The following is a 27,756-nucleotide window of genomic DNA, read 5'->3' on the forward strand; positions in this document are numbered from 1 at the left end:
CAGCTCTGGAAGGGGCTAGAGCCTCCATTTTTGCACTCAGGTCTAAGTCTCATGGCCCTCTATCAGAATCCAGAGTTTTGGGAAGATTGTAGAAACTTAATTTTTCGCCCAAAAAAAAAAACGTAAGGGGTACCACTGTCGTTTTTTTTTCGGGCCGAATTTTTGAGTTTCGATATCTCAGCTCTGGAAGGGGCTAGAGCCTCCATTTTTGCACTCAGGTCTAAGTCTCATGGCCCTCTATCAGAATCCAGAGTTTTGGGAAGATTGGAGAAACTTAATTTTTCGCCCAAAAAAAAAAAACGTAAGGGGTACCACTGTCGTTTTTTTTTTCGGGCTGAATTTTTGAGTTTCGATATCTCAGCTCTGGAAGGGGCTAGAGCCTCCATTTTTGCACTCAGGTCTAAGTCTCATGGCCCTCTATCAGAATCCAGAGTTTTGGGAAGATTGGAGAAACTCAATTTTTCGCCCCAAAAAAAAAAACGTAAGGGGTACCACTGTCGTTTTTTTTTTCGGGCCGAATTTTTGAGTTTCGATATCTCAGCTCTGGAAGGGGCTAGAGCCTCCATTTTTACAATCAGGTCTAAGTCTCATGGCCCTCTATCAGAATCCAGAGTTTTGGGAAGATTGGAGAAACTTAATTTTTCGCCCCAAAAAAAAAAAACGTAAGGGGTACCACTGTGGTTTTTTTTTCGGGCCGAATTTTTGAGTTTCGATATCTCAGCTCTGGAAGGGGCTAGAGCCTCAATTTTTGCACTCAGGTCTAAGTCTCGTGGCCCTCTATCAGAATCCAGAGTTTTGGGAAGATTGGAGAAACTTAATTTTTCGCCCCCCAAAAAAAAACGTAAGGGGTACCACTGTCGTTTTTTTTTTCGGGCCAAATTTTTGAGTTTCGATATCTCAGCTCTGGAAGGGGCTAGAGCCTCCATTTTTGCACTCAGGTCTAAGTCTCATGGCCCTCTATCAGAATCCAGAGTTTTGGGAAGATTGGAGAAACTTAATTTTTCGCCCCAAAAAAAAAAAACGTAAGGGGTACCACTGTGGTTTTTTTTTCGGGCCGAATTTTTGAGTTTCGATATCTCAGCTCTGGAAGGGGCTAGAGCCTCAATTTTTGCACCCAGGTCTAAGTCTCGTGGCCCTCTATCAGAATCCAGAGTTTTGGGAAGATTGGAGAAACTTAATTTTTCGCCCCAAAAAAAACCCGTAAGGGGTACCACTGTCGTTTTTTTTTTTTTTCGGGCCGAATTTTTGAGTTTCGATATCTCAGCTCTGGAAGGGGCTAGAGCCTCCATTTTTGCACTCAGGTCTAAGTCTCATGGCCCTCTATCAGAATCCAGAGTTTTGGGAAGATTGGAGAAACTTAATTTTTCGCCCCAAAAAAAAAACGTAAGGGGTACCACTGTCGTTTTTTTTTTCGGGCCGAATTTTTGAGTTTCGATATCTCAGCTCTGGAAGGGGCTAGAGCCTCCATTTTTGCACTCAGGTCTAAGTCTCATGGCCCTCTATCAGAATCCAGAGTTTTGGGAAGATTGGAGAAACTTAATTTTTCGCCCCCCAAAAAAAAACGTAAGGGGTACCACTGTCGTTTTTTTTTCGTGCCGAATTTTTGAGTTTCGATATCTCAGCTCTGGAAGGGGCTAGAGCCTCCATTTTTGCACTCAGGTCTAAGTCTCATGGCCCTCTATCAGAATCCAGAGTTTTGGGAAGATTGGAGAAACTCAATTTTTCGCCCCAAAAAAAAAACGTAAGGGGTACCACTGTCGTTTTTTTTTTCGGGCCGAATTTTTGAGTTTCGATATCTCAGCTCTGGAAGGGGCTAGAGCCTCCATTTTTGCACTCAGGTCTAAGTCTCATGGCCCTCTATCAGAATCCAGAGTTTTGGGAAGATTGGAGAAACTTAATTTTTAGCCCCAAAAAAAAAAACGTAAGGGGTACCACTGTCGTTTTTTTTTTTCGGGCCGAATTTTTGAGTTTCGATATCTCAGCTCTGGAAGGGGCTAGAGCCTCCATTTTTGCACTCAGGTCTAAGTCTCATGGCCCTCTATCAGAATCCAGAGTTTTGGGAAGATTGGAGAAACTTAATTTTTCGCCCCCCAAAAAAAAACGTAAGGGGTACCACTGTCGTTTTTTTTTCGGGCCGAATTTTTGAGTTTCGATATCTCAGATCTGGAAGGGGCTAGAGCCTCCATTTTTGCACTCAGGTCTAAGTCTCATGGCCCTCTATCAGAATCCAGAGTTTTGGGAAGATTGGAGAAACTCAATTTTTCGCCCCAAAAAAAAAAACGTAAGGTGTACCACTGTCGTTTTTTTTTTTCGGGCCGAATTTTTGAGTTTCGATATCTCAGCTCTGGAAGGGGCTAGAGCCTCCATTTTTGCACTCAGGTCTAAGTCTCATGGCCCTCTATCAGAATCCAGAGTTTTGGGAAGATTGGAGAAACTTAATTTTTCGCCCCAAAAAAAAAACGTAAGGGGTACCACTGTCGTTTTTTTTTCGGGCCGAATTTTTGAGTTTCGATATCTCAGCTCTGGAAGGGGCTAGAGCCTCCATTTTTGCACTCAGGTCTAAGTCTCATGGCCCTCTGTCAGAATCAAGAGTTTTGGGAAGATTGGAGAAACTTAATTTTTCGCCCCCCCAAAAAAACGTAAGGGGTACCACTGTCGTTTTTTTTTCGGGCCGAATTTTTGAGTTTCGATATTTCAGTTCTGGAAGGGGCTAGAGCCTCCATTTTTGCACTCAGGTCTAAGTCTCATGGCCCTCTATCAGAATCCAGAGTTTTGGGAAGATTGGAGAAACTTAATTTTTCGCCCCAAAAAAAAAAACGTAAGGGGTACCACTGTCGTTTTTTTTTTCGGGCCGAATTTTTGAGTTTCGATATCTCAGCTCTGGAAGGGGCTAGAGCCTCCATTTTTGCACTCAGGTCTAAGTCTCATGGCCCTCTATCAGAATCCAGAGTTTTGGGAAGATTGGAGAAACTCAATTTTTCGCCCCCAAAAAAAAAACGTAAGGGGTACCACTGTCGTTTTTTTTTTCGGGCCGAATTTTTGAGTTTCGATATCTCAGCTCTGGAAGGGGCTAGAGCCTCCATTTTTGCACTCAGGTCTAAGTCTCATGGCCCTCTATCATAATCCAGAGTTTTGGGAAGATTGGAGAAACTTAATTTTTCGCCCCAAAAAAAAAAACGTAAGGGGTACCACTGTCGTTTTTTTTTTCGGGCCGAATTTTTGAGTTTCGATATCTCAGCTCTGGAAGGGGCTAGAGCCTCCATTTTTGCACTCAGGTCTAAGTCTCATGGCCCTCTATCAGAATCCAGAGTTTTGGGAAGATTGGAGAAACTTAATTTTTCGCCCCCAAAAAAAAAACGTAAGGGGTACCACTGTCGTTTTTTTTTTTTCGGGCCGAATTTTTGAGTTTCGATATCTCAGCTCTGGAAGGGGCTAGAGCCTCCATTTTTGCACTCAGGTCTAAGTCTCATGGCCCTCTATCAGAATCCAGAGCTTTGGGAAGATTGGAGAAACTTAATTTTTCGCCCCAAAAAAAAAAAACGTAAGGGGTACCACTGTCGTTTTTTTTTTTCGGGCCGAATTTTTGAGTTTCGATATCTCAGCTCTGGAAGGGGCTAGAGCCTCCATTTTTGCACTCAGGTCTAAGTCTCATGGCCCTCTATCAGAATCAAGAGTTTTGGGAAGATTGGAGAAACTAAATTTTTCGCCCCAAAAAAAAAAAACGTAAGGGGTACCACTGTCGTTTTTTTTTTTTCGGGCCGAATTTTTGAGTTTCGATATCTCAGCTCTGGAAGGGGCTAGAGCCTCCATTTTTGCACTCAGGTTTAAGTCTCATGGCCCTCTATCAGAATCCAGAGTTTTGGGAAGATTGGAGAAACTTAATTTTTCGCCCAAAAAAAAAAAACGTAAGGGGTACCACTGTCTTTTTTTTTCGGGCCGAATTTTTGAGTTTCGATATCTCAGCTCTGGAAGGGGCTAGAGCCTCCATTTTTGCACTCAGGTTTAAGTCTCATGGCCCTCTATCAGAATCCAGAGTTTTGGGAAGATTGGAGAAACTTTATTTTTCGCCCCAAAAAAAAAAAACGTAAGGGGTACCACTGTCGTTTTTTTTTTTCGGGCCGAATTTTTGAGTTTCGATATCTCAGCTCTGGAAGGGGCTAGAGCCTCCATTTTTGCACTCAGGTCTAAGTCTCATGGCCCTCTATCAGAATCCAGAGTTTTGGGAAGATTGGAGAAACTTAATTTTTCGCCCCAAAAAAAAAAACGTAAGGGGTACCACTGTCGTTTTTTTTTCGGGCCGAATTTTTGAGTTTCGATATCTCAGCTCTGGAAGGGGCTAGAGCCTCCATTTTTGCACTCAGGTCTAAGTCTCATGGCCCTCTATCAGAATCAAGAGTTTTGGGAAGATTGGAGAAACTTAATTTTTCGCCCCCCCAAAAAAAACGTAAGGGGTACCACTGTCGTTTTTTTTTCGGGCCGAATTTTTGAGTTTCGATATCTCAGCTCTGGAAGGGGCTAGAGCCTCCATTTTTGCACTCAGGTCTAAGTCTCATGGCCCTCTATCAGAATCCAGAGTTTTGGGAAGATTGGAGAAACTTAATTTTTCGCCCCCAAAAAAAAACGTAAGGGGTACCACTGTCGTTTTTTTTTTCGGGCCGAATTTTTGAGTTTCGATATCTCAGCTCTGGAAGGGGCTAGAGCCTCCATTTTTGCACTCAGGTCTAAGTCTCATGGCCCTCTATCAGAATCCAGAGTTTTGGGAAGATTGGAGAAACTTAATTTTTCGCCCCCAAAAAAAAAACGTAAGGGGTACCACTGTCGTTTTTTTTTCGGGCCGAATTTTTGAGTTTCGATATCTCAGCTCTGGAAGGGGCTAGAGCCTCCATTTTTGCACTCAGGTCTAAGTCTCATGGCCCTCTATCAGAATCAAGAGTTTTGGGAAGATTGGAGAAACTTAATTTTTCGCCCCCCCCAAAAAAACGTAAGGGGTACCACTGTCGTTTTTTTTTCGGGCCGAATTTTTGAGTTTCGATATCTCAGCTCTGGAAGGGGCTAGAGCCTCCATTTTTGCACTCAGATCTAAGTCTCATGGCCCTCTATCAGAATCCAGAGTTTTGGGAAGATTGGAGAAACTTAATTTTTCGCCCCAAAAAAAAAAAAACGTAAGGGGTACCACTGTCGTTTTTTTTTTCGGGCCGAATTTTTGAGTTTCGATATCTCAGCTCTGGAAGGGGCTAGAGCCTCCATTTTTGCACTCAGGTCTAAGTCTCATGGCCCTCTATCAGAATCCAGAGTTTTGGGAAGATTGGAGAAACTCAATTTTTCGCCCCCCCAAAAAAAACGTAAGGGGTACCACTGTCGTTTTTTTTTTCGGGCCGAATTTTTGAGTTTCGATATCTCAGCTCTGGAAGGGGCTAGAGCCTCCATTTTTGCACTCAGGTCTAAGTCTCATGGCCCTCTATCAGAATCCAGAGTTTTGGGAAGATTGGAGAAACTTAATTTTTCGCCCCAAAAAAAAAAACGTAAGGGGTACCACTGTGGGGTTTTTTTTCGGGCCGAATTTTTGAGTTTCGATATCTCAGCTCTGGAAGGAGCTAGAGCCTCAATTTTTGCACTCAGGTCTAAGTCTCATGGCCCTCTATCAGAATCCAGAGTTTTGGGAAGATTGGAGAAACTTAATTTTTCGCCCCAAAAAAAAAAAACGTAAGGGGTACCACTGTGGTTTTTTTTTCGGGCCGAATTTTTGAGTTTCGATATCTCAGCTCTGGAAGGGGCTAGAGCCTCCATTTTTGCACTCAGGTCTAAGTCTCATGGCCCTCTATCAGAATCCAGAGTTTTGGGAAGATTGGAGAAACTTAATTTTTCGCCCCCAAAAAAAAAACATAAGGGGTACCACTGTCGTTTTTTTTTTCGGGCCGAATTTTTGAGTTTCGATATCTCAGCTCTGGAAGGGGCTAGAGCCTCCATTTTTGCACTCAGGTCTAAGTCTCATGGCCCTCTATCAGAATCCAGAGTTTTGGGAAGATTGGAGAAACTTAATTTTTCGCCCCCCAAAAAAAAACATAAGGGGTACCACTGTCGTTTTTTTTTTCGGGCCGAATTTTTGAGTTTCGATATCTCAGCTCTGGAAGGGGCTAGAGCCTCCATTTTTGCACTCAGGTCTAAGTCTCATGGCCCTCTATCAGAATCCAGAGTTTTGGGAAGATTGGAGAAACTTAATTTTTCGCCCCCAAAAAAAAACGTAATGGGGTACCACTGTCATTTTTTTTTCGGGCCGAATTTTTGAATTTCGATATCTCAGCTCTGGAAGGGGCTAGAGCCTCCATTTTTGCACTCAGGTCTAAGTCTCATGGCCCTCTATCAGAATCCAGAGTTTTGGGAAGATTGGAGAAACTGAATTTTTCGCCCCAAAAAAAACCGTAAGGGGTACCACTGTCGTTTTTTTTTTCGGGACGAATTTTTGAGTTTCGATATCTCAGCTCTGGAAGGGGCTAGAGCCTCCATTTTTGCACTCAGGTCTAAGTCTCATGGCCCTCTATCAGAATCCAGAGTTTTGGGAAGATTGGAGAAACTTAATTTTTCGCCCCAAAAAAAAAAAAACATAAGGGGTACCACTGTCGTTTTTTTTTTCGGGCCGAATTTTTGAGTTTCGATATCTCAGCTCTGGAAGGGGCTAGAGCCTCCATTTTTGCACTCAGGTCTAAGTCTCATGGCCCTCTATCAGAATCCAGAGTTTTGGGAAGATTGGAGAAACTTAATTTTCGCCTCCCAAAAAAAACGTAAGGGGTACCACTGTCGTTTTTTTTTTGGGCCGAATTTTTGAGTTTCGATATCTCAGCACTGGAAGGGGCTAGAGCCTCCATTTTTGCACTCAGGTCTAAGTCTCATGGCCCTCTATCAGAATCCAGAGTTTTGGGAAGATTGGAGAAACTTAATTTTTCGCCCCAAAAAAAAAAATGTAAGGGGTACCACTGTCGTTTTTTTTTTCGGGCCGAATTTTTGAGTTTCGATATCTCAGCTCTGGAAGGGGCTAGAGCCTCCATTTTTGCACTCAGGTCTAAGTCTCATGGCCCTCTATCAGAATCCAGAGCTTTGGGAAGATTGGAGAAACTTAATTTTTCGCCCCAAAAAAAAAAACGTAAGGGGTACCACTGTCGTTTTTTTTTTCGGGCCGAATTTTTGAGTTTCGATATCTCAGCTCTGGAAGGGGCTAGAGTCTCCATTTTTGCACTCAGGTCTAAGTCTCATGGCCCTCTATCAGAATCCAGAGTTTTGGGAAGATTGGAGAAACTTAATTTTCGCCTCCCAAAAAAAACGTAAGGGGTACCACTGTCGTTTTTTTTTTGGGCCGAATTTTTGAGTTTCGATATCTCAGCACTGGAAGGGGCTAGAGCCTCCATTTTTGCACTCAGGTCTAAGTCTCATGGCCCTCTATCAGAATCCAGAGTTTTGGGAAGATTGGAGAAACGTAATTTTTCGCCCCCAAAAAAAAAATGTAAGGGGTACCACTGTCGTTTTTTTTTTCGGGCCGAATTTTTGAGTTTCGATATCTCAGCTCTGGAAGGGGCTAGAGCCTCCATTTTTGCACTCAGGTCTAAGTCTCATGGCCCTCTATCAGAATCCAGAGTTTTGGGAAGATTGGAGAAACTTAATTTTTCGCCCAAAAAAAAAAAAATAAGGGGTACCACTGTCGTTTTTTTTTCGGGCCGAATTTTTGAGTTTCGATATCTCAGCTCTGGAAGGGGCTAGAGCCTCCATTTTTGCACTCAGGTCTAAGTCTCATGGCCCTCTATCAGAATCCAGAGTTTTGGGAAGATTGGAGAAACTTAATTTTTCGCCCAAAAAAAAAAACGTAAGGGGTACCACCCAAAAACGTCGACTTCAGCTGTATTAAGAACATGAGTGGGCCAGTTATTTTTATTACTCTTCTTAAGTTGCACCAGCCCTGACACAATGCTAAATCATAAAACAGATAAGTACAATAACATTACGATATCCTTTAATCGATTTAAATAGTTATTGATTTAGGTTTATGTGGTCGTTCAATTACGCCTTTATATTTATATTAAACGTGAATGTAAATAATGGTCCAGGGGTAGAACTTTTGCCAAGCGTGCCAGAGATTCTGGGTTCTAATCCGTTCTAATAACATTTTTTTTCCATCAAAACTGATTATGTTTATCAGTGGTTGTATATCAGGCACAGACAAAACATCTTCAGAACATTTTGTGTTTTAATTTCACCGTAATGAATAGAGTCTCTCCACAACGGATTGCGCGTCCGAGTGAAGACTGTGCGCAAGCCAGAAAAAAAAAACACATTAGCCTATCCGCGGCAACGAGCATTAATTTGAACAGTTGATTTTAAAAACACATTTCAGCGCTAGATCGTCTCTTATTTAAAAAACGAACGAAACGAATGCTCTGCTAGTTAACTGAAGATGTTTTGTTTATTTGTATTGGTACATTCGTGCCGGAATGTTTCAAAAGTGGTGGTTACAATATCGACGGTGGGGACATATCCCACCCGCAAATTACGCCTGGTACTTGAAATCGGCGTAATAGTTGGTTTTTGTCCTATAGAAAAATTTATTGGATGTCATAATTAGGCCCCCCCTACAATATTAAATGCCCGTCCATTGGTTTGTTTCTGCAGCCGGCTCTGTAAGCAATGGAACTAGGTCGAGTATTTAAAAGGTTATGGTTAACACAGTTAACGTGGTTTAACGTCGATGTAAGGTTGTTTTTAGTGTACCTTTTGCTTAAACGAGGAGCTGGGGGACGCCGGAAAAAAAGACGTTTTACTCATTTGGCTACTTCATAAAACGTGACATTTTTACGTTTTTTCCGGCGTGGATCAAGGCAAATGAACCCTTTTCACCTTGAAAATAATAAATGTTTCTCTTTTTTTTTTTTTTGCATTTTAAATAAAAAAATAATAGTTTTTTTGCATTTTAATTAATAGAACCTTTCTCAGTGATCGTCAATAAAACAAAATTCCATTTTTTCTCGGTTTAATGAAAACCAATAGGTCGTTAGAGGCGATTGTGTAGAATAGGTCAAACGTGTAAGTTTCACGTTTGAGGGCCGTGACATCTACACGTTTTCCAAAGTGGACCAACGTGATTATTTCACGTCTTTTCGTGATACCGGGTTGCATATCCGGTAGAATTATTTAAATTTTGCTGCGCAAGTTTATCATTTAAACGCGTTTTTAAGCATTGTGGTTTGGATACAAATTATTTCAAACTGCTCAGGCACAGTGAGCAGCGGGAGAGAATGCTGCTTTTGAGACCATGGTGAACTTGAGACGGTTTTGCACAGCGCACTTGAATCCGACTCCGAGGTCTCAAAGTGACACTTTGAGAGACGCTGCTAATAAATGCTAATAAATAGCATTTATAGCAATAGATAGCAATAGCAATAGCAATAGATGCTGTCGCCATGTGTGTCAATAATGTTAATCAAACATCAGAAAGAAAGTAATTTAACGTTACTGTATTTGACTGAATTACTTTTGCAAAATTAACAAGAATGAATGTTGAATTTATAGTGAAAACCATGTAGGCTATTGTATATTTTATTACTTTATATAATATAATATTATTCAGTGCTTAAAGTTTTTCATAAGTCGATTTATTGTGCCTTTGTTCTATTTTAATTTGCGACTCTTGTCATCAGTAAGCTTGAGATTATTTTCTTAAGCTACTATTATTTTTTGGTGATATTGAAATTGGTCACAATAATTATGAAATTTTAGTTGCAATACATTTTGATATGATAAAAAAAAATCATGTTAAAAGTAACATAACTTAACTGTGAAGTACATCATAGATGGATAAAATGACTCGTATAATAATATAACATTTAGCTCATGTAGTTGGAGACCTAAAGTGGTGTGGGGGCCCTGCAGTAACTCATGGCCCCGCTGCCCAGTGAGCTCTTAATACGGCCATGCTCATAGTAAACAGAGCATTAAATGTTATCTTTAGATATGGAGCAGCTTTAGCATCCTGGTTTTAGAAACTGTTTGTAGAATTGCAACTGCAGTCTAATCCAAATCATCCCGTTCAAAACCTCCCCAAATAATCATGTATTCTTGATATTCATCTGAGTTTGAGAAATATTTTAATTAAATTAGGCCTAAATATGATTTAAATGATCAGAATTTGATTGAAAACACAGAAGGAATGTCTGAGGCAACTATATTTATTTATTACAACGCAGATTTTCCAGTCAAATCCAATTTAGTTGATCTAAATCTAGTTGGTGACAAAAGATTTTCACAACAGGACCAATAGCAAACAAGTGCATTTCCAATATAATCGTAAATATTTGTTGCAACACCGAAACGCACAAGATGCATAGAAATATAGCATCATATGTAAGTAAACAAATATATAACATTATATTGTTTCAGTCATCATATTACAGAACAAAGATGGGAAACATCTATTACATATCCAATATCAATGGAATTGGAAAAGACACTCCACTTGGTGGTTCTTTTTCTAATTCTTGTTGCTTTTGCCCTAGAATGGAAAAACAGTGCAAAGTCAAACACAGCAAGAAAGAAATATATATATATATATATACACACTCACCTAAAGGATTATTAGGAACTAGAGGATGGATACCCGAACCGAGCCCGAAGGGACCCGACGGTACCCGACGGGCCGGGCCGGGTTCGAACAAATATTTTGAAATGACGTCCGGGTTCGGGTCGGGCTCGGTCACGTCGGCGCGATAAGGCATTTAACATTTGAAATTTAAAACAGTTTTATTATATTGTTTAACTGGATGCAAATGTTTGTTTTTGTGATTAAAATAAATTTTAAATATTACCCTAACCTCCATCTCCATGTGTGCGGAAATTTGTTAATGTTGCTGTGACAACGTGCAACACGTGCGTGCATAATATTGCATATTGGGCTACACGTGGCTGGCAGCGCAAATATGGAAGACGTTAAAAAGAAATTGGCCTCAGGAGATTTTAAAACCACCGAAAATAAAGGAAAGTCGACTGTGTGGAAGTTTTTCTACATTGTTGTCAAGGCTGATAGTGATGAACATGTTGGTTATGTTCAATGTAAGAGTTGTGGATTTCTCATGAAATATGACAGCAAGAGGACCGGGAATTCCGCCTTGCAGCGTCATGTGGATAAAAATTGTAAGTCACCTGGGCTACTGCAGCCGAGTATCACTGCCTTTGCTAGTTCCTCAAAAAAAATTCCTCAGCGGGACAAACAAAAACTGACTGAAAAATGCGTTGAGTACTGCTGTAAAGACATAAGGCCATTTCGTTCCATTGAAGGAGAGGGTTTCATTGAGCTGGCCCAGCAGCTTATTAACATCGGTGCAACATATGGTTCAGTGGCAGCGCAGGATGTACTGCCTGATCCCACCACTGTGTCAAAACGGTGCCGTGAGCTGGCAATAGAGAAACGCGCAAAGCTGGTCGAGCAGCTAAATGATACTCTGTCTGAGGTGAATTCAATTGGAATGACAACGGATATCTGGACGGAGGACTACCACAAATTAAGCTACTTGACCATCACTTGCCATTTCGTGACACGATCATTTAAAATGATAAGCACCGTATTAACAACAGTCGCATTCCCACTGGAAGAGGCTAAGACGGGGGAGAATATTAGGAGAGAAATCATCAGACTTCTAACGGAGTATGGCCTGGATATGAGTCTGCTGAATAAAGTGGTGTGGGTCACAGACCAAGGCTCAAACATCATCAGTGCCCTGAGACCATATCGAAGACTTGACTGCCAAGATCATGTGTATAATACGGTGATGAGACACGCCCTAGACCCCACACAGCTGGCCAAAGATGCTCCAAATGTTGCAGACACTCTGCAAGCTACCAAGGCACTTGTCAAATATGTCAAAAAGTCGGGCATGGCAGCTTTGCTGTCAAAAACAGTCATCCAAATGGCAGACACAAGGTTTAGCACGGTATATCTGACCTTAAATTCTGTCCGCTCGGTTTATCAAGAACTACGCGAAAAACTAAATGATCGCGCAGAGGGCTGGCGGATCGATGCCATATCTCCAGATGTCCTTGACTTTCTTGTCGAGTTCCTGCAACCATTTTACGATGCCCAGCGTGAACTTGAAGGTGACCAGTACCCAACGATAAACCTAGTGTTTCTGTGGTTTGAGCGGCTGAAGCGCCACTGCAAAAAAAAAACGACTGACAGCCCCTATCAAGCCATCATCCGCGAGCGGCATCTCTGTTGGATTTTGCGTAAAGTGGAGATCCAAGAACTCCAAAAAATTGCAACTTTCCTTTGGCCTAAATATAGCCAGCTCCGAATGTTGTCCTCCTCAGAGAGAGACAACCTTCTCCAGGAGGTTCGGAGACAGCTCAGTGACATCCCATTCCACACCCAGGAGACCGCCACTGAAGGACCCGCGCCCAAGAAAGCTGCAGTTGACTTTGACGACGAGTGGGAAAATGTACCTGTGGCAGATGCGACAGACGAAGTCGAGATGTACTCGACTCAAAATCATACAATGCAGGATGACAGAGATGTTTTGGGCTGGTGGAGCGATCATCAACTCAACTACCCGAAGCTTAGTGTCCTTGCCCGCGGCATCCTTGCTATTCCAGCCAGCAGCAGCAGCAGTGAGCGCAACTTCAGTGCTGCTGGCAGGACCATCGAGCAGAGGAGGACAGCCTTGAAGCCATCCACCGTTGATGCAATCCTTTTTCTGCATAAGAACCTGGATTAGCCTAAACCTTGAAGGATAGATTATGTGAATCCCATGTTACAGTTAGCCTCACAGTTTCCGAGAAAAATGGTAAGAGACGAGTGATTTTCATTTCAATAAGCTCATAGGCCTACGTTTAAAAAGTGTTACGTTAATGTTTTGTTTTGTTAGCTTGGGTAATTTAATATAGACCTAGCTTTGTTAATTTAATTTCAATTGGTTTATTTGTTTGGGCCTCTTGTGCGCGCCTGTGTTAACATGCGCTGTTTTGGCCCTGTGTGGTGCTGATGCGTTGCGCACATCTGTAAACATTTTCCGAATGCCTTCCAGTTGCTAAATAAAAGTGGGCTTTCAACACAAACAAACGTACGTGTCATTAGTATGAGAAAAAAAAAGAAGATTTTTAACTGTGTCGGGCTCGGACATAAATATCTTAATGCCTGTCGGGCTCGGGTCGGGTTCTGGTACTGCCCTGTCGGACGCGGGTCGGGTTCGGACAGAAAAATGCGGCCCGATCCGCACTCTATTAGGAACACCATACTAATACTGTGTTTGACCCCCTTTCGCCTTCAAAACTGCCTTATTTCTACGTGGCATTGATTCAACAAGGTGCTGAAAGCATAGAAATGTTGGCCCATATTGATAGGATAGCATCTTGCAGTTGATTTGTGGGATGCACATCCAGGGCACGAAGCTCCCATTCCACCACATCCCAAAGATGCTCTATTGGGTTGAGATCTGGTGACTGTGGGGGCCATTTTAGTACAGTGAACATACAGTCATCATGATCATTGTCTTGTGCATTATCCTGCTGGAAGTCATCAGAGGATGGGGACATGGTGGCCATAAAGGGATGGACATGGTCAGAAACAATGCTCAGGTAGGCCATGGCATTTAAACGAGGCCCAATTATCACTAATGGGCCTAAAGTGTACCAAGAAAACATCCCACACACCATTACACCACCACCACCAGCCTGCACAGTGGTAACAAGGCATGATGGATCCATGTTCTTATTCTGTTTACGCCAAATTCTGACTTTACGATCTGAATGTCTCAACAGAAATCGAGACTCATCAGACCAGGGAACATTTTTCCAGTCTTCAACTGTCCAATTCTGGTGAGCTCTTGCAAATTGTAGCCTCTTTTTCCTATTTGTTGTGGAGATGAGTGGTACCCGGTGGGGTCTTCTGCTGTTGTAGCCCATCCGCCTCAAGGTTGTGTGTGTTGTGGCTTCACAAATGCTTTGCTGCATACCTCGGTTGTAACGAGTGGTTATTTCAGTCAAAGTTGCTCTTCTATCAGCTTGAATCAGTCGGCCCATTCTCCTCTGACCTCTAGCATCAACGAGGCATTTTTGCCCCCAGGACTGCCGCATACTGGATGTTTTCCCTTTTCACACCATTCTTTGTAAACCCTAGAAATGGTTGTGTGTGAAAATCCCAGTAACTGAGCAGATTGTGAAATACTCAGACCGGTCCGTCTGGCACCAACAACCATGCCACGCTCAAAATGTCTGAAATCACCTTTCTTTTCCATTCTGACATTCAGTTTGGAGTTCAGGAGATTGTCTTGACCAGGACCACAGCCCTAAATGCATTGAAGCAACTGCCATGTGATTGTTTGATTAGATAATTGCATTAATGAGAAAATGAACTGGTGTTCCTAATAATCATTTAGGTGAGTGTGTGTATATATATATATATATATATATATATATATATATATATATATATAATGAATGCAAGCAAAAATCTTTTAGAATCCTTCCACATGGTACAATGCAGACGTTGCATTGCTAAGAACTGATTGTCATGTTTGTGTAAATTTTTATCAGTGCTGTAAAGCATGACAGCAGTCTCTGTGGGGGGAATGGCGTGGGGTCTGATCTGTACGGTCATCCTCTAACGAACAGCTCATGGATAAACAAACGCATCTGCACTGCGGTCGACTCCAGCTCTTATCATTTTGAGAAGCAGAAGACAGCGATGATGAAAGTCCTGTCATACAGTCATCTTGGTGTGGGGTGTGAGATGAAATCATATAAAAAGAACTCAAAATTCAAATCCCAGGCCTCCACTATTTCATCTGATTGAAGGCCAAGTCTCATGTGGAGTCAAGAAAAACATCCTCAGACCTACAGTAAAAGAAAGAGAGAAGATACTAGATTAAATCTTAAGTTTGAACACTTCAAAAAAAATACAGCCCTTGCATGCAAACATTTGACACAGACTGCATCCTAAATCGCATTCTCTTGGAATATGTACTTCTTTTGAATAAGTAATTACTTTGCAACAATTAAAAGTATGTTCTACTCTGAAAAAATATTTGGTGTTGAAACAAATTTCATTTAGAAACTGCAAGTAAAATTCACAAACAAATTACAAAGAAATGGCAAGTAACACTGAATTAATTGTGAAATGTTGATGTAAAAACTGAAATGGTATGTATTTTCTTGTATTTTTTTTTTTTACAGTGATAGCCTACTATAAAATGAATGTGTTTAGTATGAATGCACCACATACTTAATGTTTTAATTTGCTGCATCCGAAATCGCATACTTTTTAGTTAAACGTGCAAAAAAAAGAATTCAAATAAAAGTAGTGAAGAGAGAAATTTTACAGCACTCTAAAGATGACCTCACTTTATTGTTTGTTCAGACTCATGGAAAAACCAAACACCCATGCTAGACTACTGTAATGGCCTTTAATACAATATGGCTCCATTTGTTGGCAGAGAAACGTATTTCTCTTTTTAACTTGGATCTCAATATTGTTTGGTGGATTTTGGGTTTTCTATTAAAGGGTCACTTCACCCATTTGCATTAAGCTTTGTATCTTTAGAAACCCAGTCATATTTTTGAATGGTCATGGTTTATTCCCTTATTTTCCCCTGATATGGGAGAAATAAGGATTTAAGTGTTTTACTTCCTGCTTATCATGACGTAAAAATTGTCATTTTGCGTCACGATAAGCAGGAAGTCATATTTCATTAAAATCTGTATAGACTACAAACATTAGCTCATTATTATTCCAGGTTGTGTGACCCACTCACCCTACAGGCCTATTACAGATCAGTGGGTGGGACTTCACTTTCAGAAACTGAAATCAATATCCGCCATCTTGTTTGGAAGCTAAGCTAACAAGCGCTGTGGAGATAGGAAGTTATGACAATGACGGAAGAAACTAAACATGATATTGAAGAAGAGGATTTTGAAGTTCTGCTGCTCGAATCCGATGTTGGTGGCTATCTTTACGAGCCGCAGTATAGTTTAGAGCAGCTGAGGCTCATGGAGGAACCGGAGGCGGCTGCCTGTCACGGTTGAGGAGCCCAGACTGGGTCGAGCTGAGGCGGACTGCTGTGCATGTGCTCTCGCTTCGTGCTACAGCCTACGGACACAGATAGAGTCCGTCTGCTGCAGAGAATTTCAACGATGGCAATTTCTCCTGGAGGAAATCTCTGAATCAGACGAACACACGGACGTTTGTGTTGTGATAGTTTCGCCTGACTAAACATCCAGGTATCATGCAGTAATTCACACCATATAGAAATAAATACAAACGAGGAGTAATTCACTAATGAGTAGTGTTAATTTCGTTAACGAAAACTAAACGAAAATATTTTCGTCAACGCACATTTTTCACCAAACGAAAACTAGACGAGACGAGACTAAAATCCCCACTAATAAACAATAACTGGGAGTAAATCAGAAATAATTTTCGTAGACCAATAAAGACGAGACGAAAATGCAGTTCGGTAAATAAAGACTGGGCTAAAATCTATGGACATTTTAGTTCACGAACAAAGACGAGACGAAAATTACATATTATTATATGATATGGTTTTGTCAAATCCTGTCTCCTCCTCCGCCTCCTCCTCGTCAGCTCTTCCGCCACACACACCCACGTTCAAACCTGGAGCGGGCGGGCACAGTCAGAGTAGCCTACACAACACACATGGAGCAGACAGGAGCTGGATTCACGGTGAGGCGGCGGCGACAGGTTAAAAGTAAAACATGCTTTGCACGGGGCTCGGGAGAAAGAAGAGACGTGATATATGGACACATTTTGTTACAATGATAAACTAACTAATGATGGCTAACTTTCATAGCATTTAGTATCCAGGCTGGCTATGTTGCGTTAGCTTCTTAGCACGTAGCGACCGTAGCCACTTGTTGATAGAATTGTATGTGAAGTTAAATTTATGCTAACTTAGATATGTTATACTGGCCGGGCAACTATAGTTTCAGTTACATTTGATTAAAGCAGACAGACGCTTTAAAAAGATTAGTTAAAAAGATTTCATACGTTCTAGCAAGCTAACACAGTCTCATCCCAAATCGTCATATAACTGACGTTTTGGGACGTATTTTGACCATACGTCAATATCCGCCTTTTTAGGGCCCCCTTAAACGTCGGTAGATGGCGATCCCGGGCCGTCATACAACTGACGCTTTACCTTTAACGTCAGTTAGGTGACGGGTTAGGTTTAGGGTTAAGTTTAGGTATGGGGTAGAGTTAGGATCCCATAACCTCATCTACCGACGTTTAAGGGGGCCCTAAAAAGGCGAATATTGACGTATGGTCAAAAGACGTCCCAAAACGTCAGTTATATGACGATTTGGGATGAGACCGGGTTGAGCAAGCTATGCCTTGTTTCACCTTAAATACTGTACCTTTATATACCATGTGAACTAAGTTAGCTGGCAGGAAAGCACTTTTGTTGTATCAGTTGGAGTTTTTTTTTTTTTTTTCACAACATTGACCTCAAATCTATTTATTTTATTATTCTATGTGAACTAGCTTTAAACAGCCAGCACTTGTGTTAAGTTCATAATACACTTTATTTTATTTATTTGTTTCCTTTGTCAGGTGTATTTTATTTGTTTTAATGCAAGCATTTGTGTTTGTGTCTTTGAACCTTAACAATGTTCAAAATAAATATGCAAATATTGTCAGAACATCTTCCATGTCTGCATGTGTTCCTTAAAATTGTGTTTTTTATCAAAAAGATGAGAAAATGTTGAAATGTGAAATAATTTTAGGAAATGTTAAATATTATCTGCTGACAAAAAAGTAAAAGGTTAAAATGATGTCCTGACTAAAACTAGACTAAAATGTTGACAGTTTTTTTTTTGACTAAAACTAAACGAATAAAATTGTTTTCTTGGACTAAAATAAAGACTAAAATGCTCGACTTATAGTCGACTAAAACTAGACTAAATAAAAATGGGATGATGTCGACTAAATGTGATAAAAACTAACAAGCGATGCTGAAACTGGACTAAAACTGAAACTAAATTTAAAAATGGCTGGTAAAATTAACACTACTAATGAGTTTGCCAATGTAACGTTAACGGGGTTTGTTGTTGTGGGAAGGAGGCGGGAACCGGCGAACATTTAAACATTTTAATAGTATAATGAACAAATACAAAACGAAAGTATAGCCCCTCATTGACGAATGCTGTAACGTTACAGACAACAGAAACAAAACATCATAAAATCAGGCCTGTTTCTCTCTCGATCTGCCGTCGACGATCCTCATTTTATGCTTTCGCTCCTCCGTGAGAGACACGAGACCGGCGCGCGCCTCACAAGTGTCTTTCATTATCACTCACGCCACCGGCCTCGCGCCTTTCCTCTTACGTCCCTCGCCTTCGATCGCCCTGCTCGCCACAACTAACAAACTACACGTTTTGTGTGAAATGAATTTCAAACTCTGGTGACAGCTAACGTTAGCCTTGTAGACGGAAGAGTGAATTCTCTGTTTGCGCTGTTCCGGATTGCGGAACTGTGCAATCCGGTGCATTGTGGGACTTGTAGTCCTTCAGACAAATGCGTCCCTTGGTTATTTTCTGTCTTTTCTCAGTCAAGAGGGCACCAAATCAAAAAATTATTTTACATTTCGACTACACACATGATCCACTTTTAATAAAGATTAATGTTGCAATGGGTGAAATGCTCCTTTAAAACGTCCTTAGTGTGTAAAGGTGTTCATTCAGACCTGTTTATCGTGTACACCAATGATTGTTGGAGTAAGTTTGAGATCGGTTATATTGTAAAGTACGTGGATGATTGTGTGATTGTGACTCTTCTCCATGAACAGGATCTGAAGCACTGTGGCACAGGATCTATGGACTTTGTGTCGTGCTGCGATCACTTTTCTCTTTAGCTTAATGTTAATGAAACAAAGGACAAGTCCTCTGATGACAACAATTAAAAGTTTGGACATTGAAATTGTTGACACTCACAAATACTTTGGTGATTGACAATAAGTTGAGCCAATGTTCTGACTGTTTGTAAAAGGTTCCAACAAAGGTTGTATTTTTTGAGGAGATTAAAATATTTTAGAGCTTGATGATACTGTTTTACAAATAATCGATTGAATCTGTCCTTTCCTTTTGTGTTGTGTCATGGAATGGTACTCTAAGTTAACAAAAACAGGCTTAGTGGTCTTTGTAAAGGTAGCAGGGAAGAACATTGGTATTGATCAGACAGTCCTTCTGACATTTTTCAAGAAGGCTCAGGTTATTCTTTGTACTGTTGACCCTCCACTTCGAACTGAGTTCGAACTGAGAGCGCCTGCAAGCAGGACAAAAAGAACTAAAGATTAATTTGTGACTGTGGCCATTTAGGTACTGAACTGTTCAGGCCTGTAGGAGAGGGTAGGCTACTTAATATACATAATGAATGAATTAAGAATAGAGTTTGGTATGTTAATGTGTGTTTTGGGGCAATTAATTTTTTTATGGATGCAATAGTCTATTTGATATGTACATTAACATGGTTAGTGCTCATCGACAGGTAGTCGATACACATCTGAAAACAACAAACTAATCATGTTAGTAACCATAAGAATAGACTAATAAGAGGTGGAAATTCATGTGACTGATGAAAATAAACTAAAAGTCCATGAAAACGAAACTACGAACAAACTAACTGCAACAGATTTTAACTGAAAATGTTTTGAATCTTTAATATTGTTCGGTAACACTTTACAGTATGGCTCCATTAGTTAACAATAGTTTATTCATTAATGAAAAACACTTCTAAAGTCAATGTTAATTTCAAAGTTTTATGCTACATTATTAAAATCAAAAGAAGTAATTGTATTATTTAAATGACCTGAGATAGATAACATGAAATAAAGATGACCCGTTTTTTTTTAACTAACGTTTTTCAACGTTGATATCATTTAAGAACTAAAGTTAACTAATGAGACCTTATTTGTAAAAAAAAGTTACCTATTGTTCTTTATAATTCTTTCGCACATAAATCTATATGAAACATGATTACTTATATATATATCCACAAGTTTCCGAGGGGCACTCCTGTAAAAAATAAAGTGGGTGAAACTTCCGGTGACGCGGCGGAAGTAGCATTCCAATGGTATTTTGTGTGTTAGTTAGCGAAGAGGCTAGCTGTTTTTCGGAGAATTATTTTACTATTTAAAGACGCAAATCTTTATGAGAGATGTCGTTACGGAGCTCAGGAACAACATGTGCTGTTCGCGGTTGTATGTATAGCCGGACTAAACTAATTTAGTGGCTTAAATGGGATTGTTTTGAACATAAGCTGAAAACGAAATCAGAGTGATCCTGCCAACGACTGTAGTTTCCATCACCTCCCAAAAGACGACGAATCTTCCTGTGTACATTTGTTTAAATTCTTAATGTTCTATAAACTCTATCAGCATGTGTTTGGCTGTTCTCTACTGATGTTACAGCTAAACTCAGGATCAAAGCCTGTGTTGACAGAATAACAATGTGCCAGTTAATGTATTCAAGCAGCACATTCATTTATAATTTTGAATAAACTCCGACCAAAGCACAATGACTAAGTGTGTATTTTTTATTTTAATTGTTTGTCAGCTCACACAACTGTCTGTCACCATGCCTTGACGAGTATTGATTATTAATAATGTTATTATAATACTCCCAATCAACTACTGCGGAGGGTAAAGGTACTGTTATTTCACCCTTTTGAATTTCGTTGAGGTTGTGTTCCCACATCGTTAGCTAGTTTGGATCGCTATAACTTGAATGACTGTCAACTGTTGAATGAACGAGTGTCAAGCATGTCAAATCGCGCTTTGTTTACTTCCAACCGGAAGTCGCGCCCACTTTTGACGCAAGGCCTCATGGGGCGTAGGAAACTTGTGGATACAGGTCCTTCTCAAAAAATTTGCATATTGTGTAAGTTAATTATTTTCCATAATTTAATGATAAAAATTCAACTTTCATATATTTTAGATTCATTGCACATCAACTGAAATATTTCAGGTGTTTTATTGTTTTAATACTGATGATTTTGGCATACAGCTCATGAAAACCCAAAATTCCTATCTCAAAAAATTAGCATATTTCATCCGACCATAAAAAAAAGAAGTGTTTTTAATACAAAAAAAGTCAACCTTAAAATAATTATGTTCAGTTATGCAATCAATACTTGTTGGTCGGGAATCCTTTTGCAGAAATAACTGCTTCAATGCGGCGTGGCATGGAGGCAATCAGCCTGTGGCACTGCTGAGGTGTTATGGAGTCCCAGGATGCTTCGATAGCGGCCTTAAGCTCATCCAGAGTGTCGGGTCTTGCGTCTCTCAACTTTCTCTTCACAATATCCCACAGATTCTCTAAGGGGTTCACGTCAGGAGAGTTGGCAGGCCAATTGAGCACAGTAATACCATGGTCAGTAAACCATTTACCAGTGGTTTTGGCACTGTGAGCAGGTGCCAGGTCGTGCTGAAAAATGAAATCTTCATCTCCATAAAGCTTTTCAGCAGATGGAAGCATGAAGTTCTCCAAAATCTCCTGATAGCTAGCTGCATTGACCCTGCCCTTGATAAAACACAGTGGACCAACACCAGCAGCTTACATGGCACCCCAGACCATCACTGACTGTGGGTACTTGACACTGGACTTCAGCCACTTTGGCATTTCCTTCTCCCCAGTCTTCCTCAAGACTCTGGCACCTTGATTTCCGAATGACATGCAAAATTTGCTTTCATCCGAAAAAAAGTACTTTGGACCACTGAGCAACAGAACAGCTTCTCTGTAGCCCAGGTCAGGTGCTTCTGCCGCTGTTTTTGGTTCAAAAGTGGCTTGACCTGGGGAATGTGGCACCTGTAGTCCATTTCCTGCACATGCCTGTGCATGGTGGCTCTGGATGTTTCTACAGGCTCAGTCCACTGCTTCCGCAGGTCCCCCAAGGTGAAGATCTTCCTCAGGGTCCGGTCACCTCTTCTCGTTGTGCAGCGTTTTTTGCCACACAGCATCTTAAACAGCAGCTTGTGAGGCGAGCGGTCCAGATGTGCAGGAGCAGGATTGGTACTAAGCAGCGTTCCGCGGGGGCCTGCTCTGCCAGGGGTCTGGTGACAGAGCGGGATGAGAGTGGTACGGTCCGGGGGCGGCACACACTGTCATCCGAGCTCTGGGACAGAGGGGGATCAGAGTGGCGAGGCTCATAAGCGGAGCGCACTGTCATCCGCGCCCTCTGGGGGCTCAGAGATGGGATGCAGCTCTTTGAGGAAAAGATTCACCCCAGCCCTCCACCTTTCACTCCCTGAAAGAACTGCAACCCACATCTGAGCTGCCCGTAACGGGAGACCCGCATAGCCTGGCGTTCAGCGGGGCTGGTACGGGCAGGGGCGCCTTCCTGCAACCACCTCCACGGTGCTGCTGAGGCCGGACGGGAGGGGGCGAAAGTCGCATGAGGGCGCTTTCGGTGGCAAGCAGACTGAGGCGTCTGAGCTGGTTGTCTTTGCCATTGGCTCGTTTTGTAATACTCGAAGTCGATAGGCTTTCTAAGCGAAACCCCATTCGTCGTCATCCGACGGAACTCGGAGTGACAACGAAAGGGAACTTTCTATTTTCCAATTAACAGTTTTGCACTGTAGCATTTTTACCGTCTTTCACCGTTAAAATCACAATCATTTTTTACAGTGAAGCTTGGAAGAGCCAGGATAGTTTTAAATATGACTCTGATTGTGTTCGTCTGAACGAAGATAGTCATATACACCTCGGATGGCTTAAGGGTGAGTAAATAATGGTATAATTGTCCTTTGAACTATCCCTTTAAAGCTTATCTGTGAAACCAGGGGGATGAAGTTGTTTTGCTAGCATTCATCATAAGGCATCAGACCACCAGAGGCATCACAAACACATCAGTGGTACCTGTCCGCCTCCACACTGCAGAGAACAGTCCAGCTCGTTCATCATGATCTCAGTGTCGGCCGCGCTCTGATGAGCACATGTAGCTGGTCCATCGGGAACCCGAGTGTGGATGCGCTCTTCACTCCTGCCATTAAAGATGACCACGATGACACGGATCATTTTTCCAAAGATATTGCATTTTGCATCACAGATTATGTGTATTCAATTATCTGTGTTCTCAAAGGAAAGCTTTGATATTTTTATTTCTCATATGGATAAGAATTCCAAGAAACCTTTATTGCCTAAAAATAGATTAGCTTTATAAATTGAGACACATTTTTAAATTTGACTTAAAGCCAAATTGTTTAGCCCATTCTTCTGTCATTTTAAGTTTAGAGATTAGGTTTAAGGGAACATATTTATTTATTAAACATTAAACAGCAGAAAAATAATGACTTGTATTATAGGATTAATCAGTGCCACGGTGACAGACAAAAAAAGTAAATATATATATATATATATATATATATATATATATATATATATATTGTGTATTATAAAGCCAAATTAATAGAAGGTCAACAATCAAATAATTGCTTAAAATCTGTCCATGTAATTAAGTCATTAACGGCAAAGCAGGGATATTATAGTTAACTAAAACCAAAACTAAATTCATAAAACAAATTTAGTAACTTGAAAAAAACTTTAACTGAAATAAAATAAATACTAAAACCTTAAACTTCTCTTATTTCAGCTACAGTAGCTGCCAAGACAGCATTTCTCATATTCATTCAGTTGAACTTGATGTTCTAAAATATTTAAATCAAAAAAATATATACATTTTTTAAAAATAATAAAAAACACAAAAATTACTAAAACTTATCAAAATGAAAACAGGAAATAGTTAATAGTTTGACTTAAATACATACTAATAAAATATTAAAATAAAATATATTTACAAAACTTTAGAATAAAAATAAATAAATAATAAAAATGACAACCATGCAACAAAAACAGAACAAACAATATAAAGAAAAAAATACTAAAATAAAAATGTAATATTATATCACTAAAATAAAATAAGTGCTGCACAGATCTATGGCAATGCTTATACAAATTTTACATAATTATTCTCAGGATCACTGTGATTAAACACTGCCATTGTGTGCCCGTATTGAATTAGCCCTGATGAATGAGAGATGATTTATTTGTCCTGGTCACAGTGAGGTCAATCAAATGATCACTCATCCGTCTGTTAGTTCAGGTGTCACAGTGAGCGACAGAATGACAAACCGCTGTGCACATGAGCGAAACTATCAGGTGCGACTCACATTTTTCTTGTTGACAGGTGAGCTTCTGGCACAGGGAAGATGGCACTAGATTCTCCATCTCTCCGTGTCGACCTGAAAGTGGACAGATGTGTGAAAGAAAGTTCCGTGTGATGCAGGTATCCAACTGTAAAATAATGGGGAAATATCTGAGGAATTGTTTTTTCTTTGCGGCTGTCAAACAGTCGGCAAAACAGCTTGTTAAGGAAACTTGTCGGCTTAAAGCAAAACGTTTTAAGCTGTCCTTGGACACTTGTAAAGAGAAAAGGAGACACTTTCTTTTAAAAGCCTGCTCATTAGAGGATGCAGACAGCAATGGAAACCTTTTCAATGTTGCCAATTAAGAAAACCTTTCCTGGTGTGTGAATACTGTTTTTCAGCATCTATAGTGTGTCAACATGAATCCAGACACACACTTAAAACGTCTGAATGCCATTGCATTAGTTCAACTATTATTTATTTAAAATAAAAATAGCATAAACACCTTTTTAAGCTTGAACTTTACGCGTCCATTAAAATCACTCTGACACATTGGGGAGGAAATGAGAAAAGCTTTTGAGCATTTCAGCAAAATCACTGCAGCATTTGAGTAAAGCTGCAAAGTGGTTTGATATTTTGTATTTCCTAAAAACAACATTTCTACATTTTAATTGTGGCCACTGCATAGTAGCAAATACACAGCTTGAATTCCCTGAAGTCATTTAATGGTTCTGAAGTGGATGAAGGAGTAGAAGAGATTCAAAACAAGATCTCAGACCGAGAGGAGAGGCTGTATACTCACTCATAGTCCTCTGGACACATGCTTAGAAATTCAACTGGGCTGCAATAAAACACAGACAGCAGACTGAGCAAATATCATAGCTGTCAACGAAGACATGAGCGTTAATCACACACTGGCATTTGTGAGCTTTTAAAAATAAACACCCTCAAAACGCACTTGCACTATAAAAGAATCCACTTAAAAGGGTCCAATAGTGTATATCCATCACCGTCACAAGAAATAAATATAATTTTTTTGAATAAATTAATTAATACAATTTGCAAAGCATCTCAAATGCTGCCTGTATTGAAACGATAAACAAGTACGCTAATTTTTAAAGAATTTAATTAATGGAAATTATACCTTAACTGAGGGATAGTGATCATTTTCTAAATAAAATTACAAGAAATAATGGTGTATAATTATTTATGTTTAATATATTACTAATAGTTATATATATAAGTGTGTGATAAAACTGAAATAATAAACAAAAACCTATAAAACTAAAAATCGATTTAAAAAAAATTATAAAAATGACTAAAAACGTATCAAAATGAAAACAGAAAAATAATAAAAACTATTTTATTTCAGCTATTTCTCGAGGCAACATTTCTCATTTTCCTTTGACTTGATATAAACTCTAAAAAATGCTGGGTTGTTTTAACCCAATTTTGGTCAAATATGGACCAACCCAGCCATTGGGTTGACATGACTTTTGGGTCAAATATGGACCAACCCAGCCATTGGGTTACATTTTTAAATGACATTTTCAACCCAATGTTTGAGTTTGTCCATATTTGACCCAAAAGTGGGTTAAAACAACCCAGTATTTTTTTTAGAGTGCGCTGATTTTGACCCAATTTTGACCCATTTTTGGGTCAAATATGGACCAACCCAGCCATTGGGTTACATTTTTAAATTACATTTTTAACCCAATGTTTGTGTTAGTCCATATTTGACCCAAAATTGGGTTAAAACAACCCAGTATTTTTTAGAGTGCGCTGATTTTGACCCAATTTTGGGTCAAAATATGGACCAACCCAGCTATTGGGTAATATTTTTAAACCCAAAATTAAAATTTTTAACCCAATGTTTGAGTTGGTCCATATTTGACCCAAAATTGGTTTAAAACAACCCAGAGTACACCCTAAGTGGTAATAGCTGTACGTTGTTTAACCATCCATCCAAAGCCATATGTCCTATTCATCATATTCATGTGTTTGTTACTTGACAGGACCGTACAAATTAGTGTATCTTCTATCTTGTATTAGAGCAGTTGTGTGGGTATTTGAAAAAACACGCAAACACAGTCACTCAGTATCTCATTTAATGAATAAGGACACCTAATAATAACAATGAACTTAAACCTGATAAGATTGTCTGCGGTCTGACATTACAACAGCCAATGTGAACAGCTGGTTTACCTCGATATTAAAGACTGCTGTGCACATGATAAATGTCCCGTCTCTTCATTTCCCCCAAGATCACACTAAACAGACATCTGATTGCTTTTATAATCAAATTCACATCCAGGAGAGGGAAGCAGCATTTTTGTGTTGATGTTAAAGTGGCAGCTTTGAAATTACATTCATGAACGGCCTTTAATTTGTTCCAGCACAAAAATAGCACATAAATAGACCTTTAGTAATCCAGGAACTCAGAAAAACAAGCATGTTTCCCATGAGGCTGAGTGATGACAGGAAGTCATTACTTTAATAGACAGAGATATAGAATCTTCTAGTCAAATTACCAGGAAGGATGATATTGCTACACTGTTTAAACAAGAATCACAAACTGATTAAAAATCTGGACGTCTCAATAAGGTCTCATCCGGAAAGATGCACCTTGAATATTTGCAGTAGGAAAACTCACGTCTCCGAATGCTCTTCCTCGAGGATGGTCTGCACGGGCAGGTAGCCGAGCCGAGGGTGTTTGGTGAAGTACTTCTTTGAGCGGAACTTGTTTTTCAGCACTTTGGTGAAGTCACGCACGTCTTCTCCAGAGGTCGTCTGTATACAGAGAGGCTGTAGGGAAATGTTCTGTTGTGCATGAAGAATTACAGTGACAGGGTCTGGATGGAGTGCGTTCAGGTTTGGGAAAAATCATATATATATATATATATATATATATATATACTGTATATATATATATACATACATATATATATATATATATATATATATATATATATATAATAAAATAATATATATGAATAAAAAATAATATATATTTATAATATTTGAAAAAATTATAATAATGTATAAATATGTATATATGTGTGTGTGTGTAATATACAGTACTCAACATTTGAAGTGGATCAAAACCTTCAAACAATCAAACTTCAAAGTGGATTCAAACCATCAAAGTTACACATGAATTTTGAACAATAGTACAATTGTCTTAGTACAATTTTGATATACTTTTTTAACCATTTCAAATGTTGCATACTGTGTATATATATACAGTATATATATATATATATATATATATATATATATATATATATGAAGAGTTCAGATGCAAAAGCCTCTAAATGCCATTTGAAATTTTCTTCTAAAATGACCATTTTTATCAAACTTGTATATTTAAGTTCAGTAATTTCACTTAAATGACAATTAATAGGTAATCTTCATTGCCATTTAAGTGAAATTACTGAACTTAAATATACAAGCTTGATCAAAATGATCATTTTAGAAGAAAATTTCAAATGGCACTTATTTAAAATATAAACTTCTCTAACATTATAAATGTATTTACTTTTGATCAATTTAACTCATCCTTGATGAATAAAAG

General features: G+C 39.6%; 1 protein-coding gene across 1 annotated transcript in view; it reads right to left on the reverse strand.

The window, feature by feature from the left end:
* Window positions 1–13,346: 13,346 nt before the first annotated feature.
* LOC120485875 (utrophin) overlaps window positions 13,347–27,756 on the reverse strand; it is a 50,901-nt gene continuing 36,491 nt past the window's right edge. The window contains exons 15-19 of the mRNA XM_039681666.2: window positions 26,836–26,972; window positions 24,985–25,023; window positions 24,207–24,278; window positions 22,897–23,020; window positions 13,347–14,862 (exon numbers count right to left, since the gene is read on the reverse strand). Coding sequence (XP_039537600.2) covers window positions 14,857–14,862; window positions 22,897–23,020; window positions 24,207–24,278; window positions 24,985–25,023; window positions 26,836–26,972 — 378 coding nt within the window. The 3' untranslated portion in view covers window positions 13,347–14,856. The remainder of the gene's footprint in view (window positions 14,863–22,896; window positions 23,021–24,206; window positions 24,279–24,984; window positions 25,024–26,835; window positions 26,973–27,756) is intronic.

The sequence above is a fragment of the Pimephales promelas genome, chromosome 15 (assembly GCF_988280905.1).
Source record: "Pimephales promelas chromosome 15, fPimPro1.hap1.1, whole genome shotgun sequence".
Lineage (NCBI taxonomy): Eukaryota > Metazoa > Chordata > Actinopteri > Cypriniformes > Leuciscidae > Pimephales > Pimephales promelas.